The 2,259-nt window shown below is 37.8% G+C and overlaps 1 protein-coding gene across 1 annotated transcript in view; it reads right to left on the bottom strand.

Annotated features, from left to right (window-relative positions):
* Positions 1 to 1,457, bottom strand: part of mtfp1 (mitochondrial fission process 1) — a 5,079-nt gene extending 3,622 nt beyond the window's left edge. The window contains exons 1-3 of the mRNA XM_015392008.1: positions 1,429 to 1,457; positions 877 to 1,036; positions 254 to 486 (exon numbers count right to left, since the gene is read on the bottom strand). Of these exons, the coding sequence (XP_015247494.1) occupies positions 254 to 486; positions 877 to 1,036; positions 1,429 to 1,457 (422 nt within the window). The remainder of the gene's footprint in view (positions 1 to 253; positions 487 to 876; positions 1,037 to 1,428) is intronic.
* Positions 1,458 to 2,259: the final 802 nt, after the last annotated feature.

Below are 2,259 nucleotides of genomic sequence, written 5' to 3'. Positions count from 1 at the left end.
AATAAAGTTTAAGGTTTTTTTTAATATATCATTATCAAGAGGCCCAACAGTTATGGAGGATTGAGAAAACTTCAACCTTTACAGGGTAGCTGGCATCTTGTGTGTTTTGCAAATCAGCTGCAATCAAAGCCGGTGAGCTTAATGTCATTTTACCAGCCAGAGCAGTTAAAACTATTTAAAAGTTAAGACTTAAATATATTTAATTTGCATTTTACCTAGATACAAGCAGGGCACAAACGCAGCTTATACCAACCTGTCTATTGGAGTGATGATGAAGGGGATGGTGGAGAGGCCAATAGCGGTTGTGGTCCACTTGCGTACAGGCAGAGGCCACTTGGTGGTTCTGCCCAGCAGATACAGGGAAGCGGCGCACACCCGGTTAATGGTGAAGCCTGGGATGATGACAGAAGCCAGGGCCTGCCACACAAACGTGTCCACCACAGCTACCGCCACTCGTGTTGTCCTCCCTGGATTGTCCCCATGGACCTAGAGGAACAGATGGAGGAGCAGAGAGGGAACACAACATAACTGGATTTCCTTTTAATGATGTGGTGGCTCATTAGATCCTTTATTTTTCATGCTACTACATAAAAATATGAAAAATGTTTGTGTTCTACATAAAATCAAACGGAAATGACATACTCTGAGATGTATTGTAAACATAGACAGTGCACAGACATATTTTTGGTTGCCTTTAAACTGAAGTTTTACGCAGTTCATGTAAATACCCCAAAAAGCAGTGGTTACTCTTATTTGACCAGATACGTTAACATAGAAATGGAAAAAGAGTGAGCTTTCTAGCCAATTCATCGATGATTAAAATATCATTACAACGACTAATTATGCAAATAATCTTAACAAAGAGTGATATCTCACCACAGCTGCTTTCTTGCCTTTGTCCACCGCATCGGCGGTGACATAAGCAGTGGACACAGCATAGCTGCCCCAAACGAAGCTCACCGGCACCAGAGCACGGAAGGCCTCCCCGACTTCATTGGCATAGCCTGCAGCGACACAAAAATAGATGCAGTTAGGTCTTTAATCTTATTGTCTCCTCTAGCTGAAAGACGATAGTCTGATAAGCAGCCCTACAACACGGACATCTTTTTATTTATCAAAAAAAATTAAGAAAACAGTTTGTGTGCAGTAATTTTCTATTAAAAGCAAGCAGGAGAAGGAGGCAGCTGATTAAAGATGTTAAACTTTGGGTTTGTGTATAGGTATAATATACTCAAAGTACAAATTCCATTAGAGAAATTATTCATTTGAAAGGTATTAACTTATTTCAGTTTTTAAAACCAACTAAATAAATTTTTTTTTTTTGCATAATTTTATATATCATGATCCATGCATTCTGACCATACTGTAGGTCAGGGTTAGATGGTTACACTGATCTATAAATCTATTTTTTTTTGGCTCAGCCCTTACCTCATCACATCAGACCTAGGTAGATCCATCTAGCATCTAATCTGCTTATTGCTGCTGAAAAAAGATACAAAACTTACACCTCTCCTCATGCAATGTCGGTTTCATTCCCCCTGTGGAAAAGTGGATCCGATCTGATCTCGACCAGACCTGGATGGTTTCAAAACCCCATCGGTTTTCCTTCTGCTACCGATCTAGTGAGGGTGGTGCTCACCAAACAGGAAAAGCCCCAAAACTGTTTCTGTTTACTTTTTTTTTTTTTCATGCGTCTATCCACACATCAACATAAACTTCATATGAGAAATGAAATAAATTACATGCCTTTTAGATGGAAAATGTGATTTAAAACATAATCTAAACTCAGTTGCAGTTATTCTCCTACTCTATTATCATAAGCTGCGTTGACAGGTCAGACTGTTCCCAAATTGTTGATCTTTCAATAGAGGTGTAAAATTAAATATTTGACTCACAATGTATGCTCTTGAGATATTTATTTAGGAATATATGTTCCAGTTCTCAGAACAAGACATTTTGATTTTTCCTCATGATTCGCAGCTAATGATTTGACTAATATTCAACTTTACTTCAAGAAGTTACGATTTTCAAACCTGCTAAGCTATAAAGATCTATCAAGATCAGAATTTTAGCTGAAGTCTAGACAGTGAAAAGTGCAGTAACAATTTTATCCAGAATTATTCTAAAATAGGCAGCTCAGCAAAAATAATATGCAAGTGAGTAAAGGTTTTACTGCATCATTTAATTAGAATAATATTTCTAAAACATTGTAATGGGTGTCAATTAGGGCTGGGCGATATAGAAAAAAAGCGTATCGAT

The sequence above is a fragment of the Cyprinodon variegatus genome, unplaced genomic scaffold (assembly GCF_000732505.1).
Source record: "Cyprinodon variegatus isolate N-32 unplaced genomic scaffold, C_variegatus-1.0 Scaffold23, whole genome shotgun sequence".
NCBI lineage: Eukaryota > Metazoa > Chordata > Actinopteri > Cyprinodontiformes > Cyprinodontidae > Cyprinodon > Cyprinodon variegatus.
Note: the sequence above shows the minus strand (reverse complement) of the source record. Positions and strands in the feature narration are given on the sequence as shown.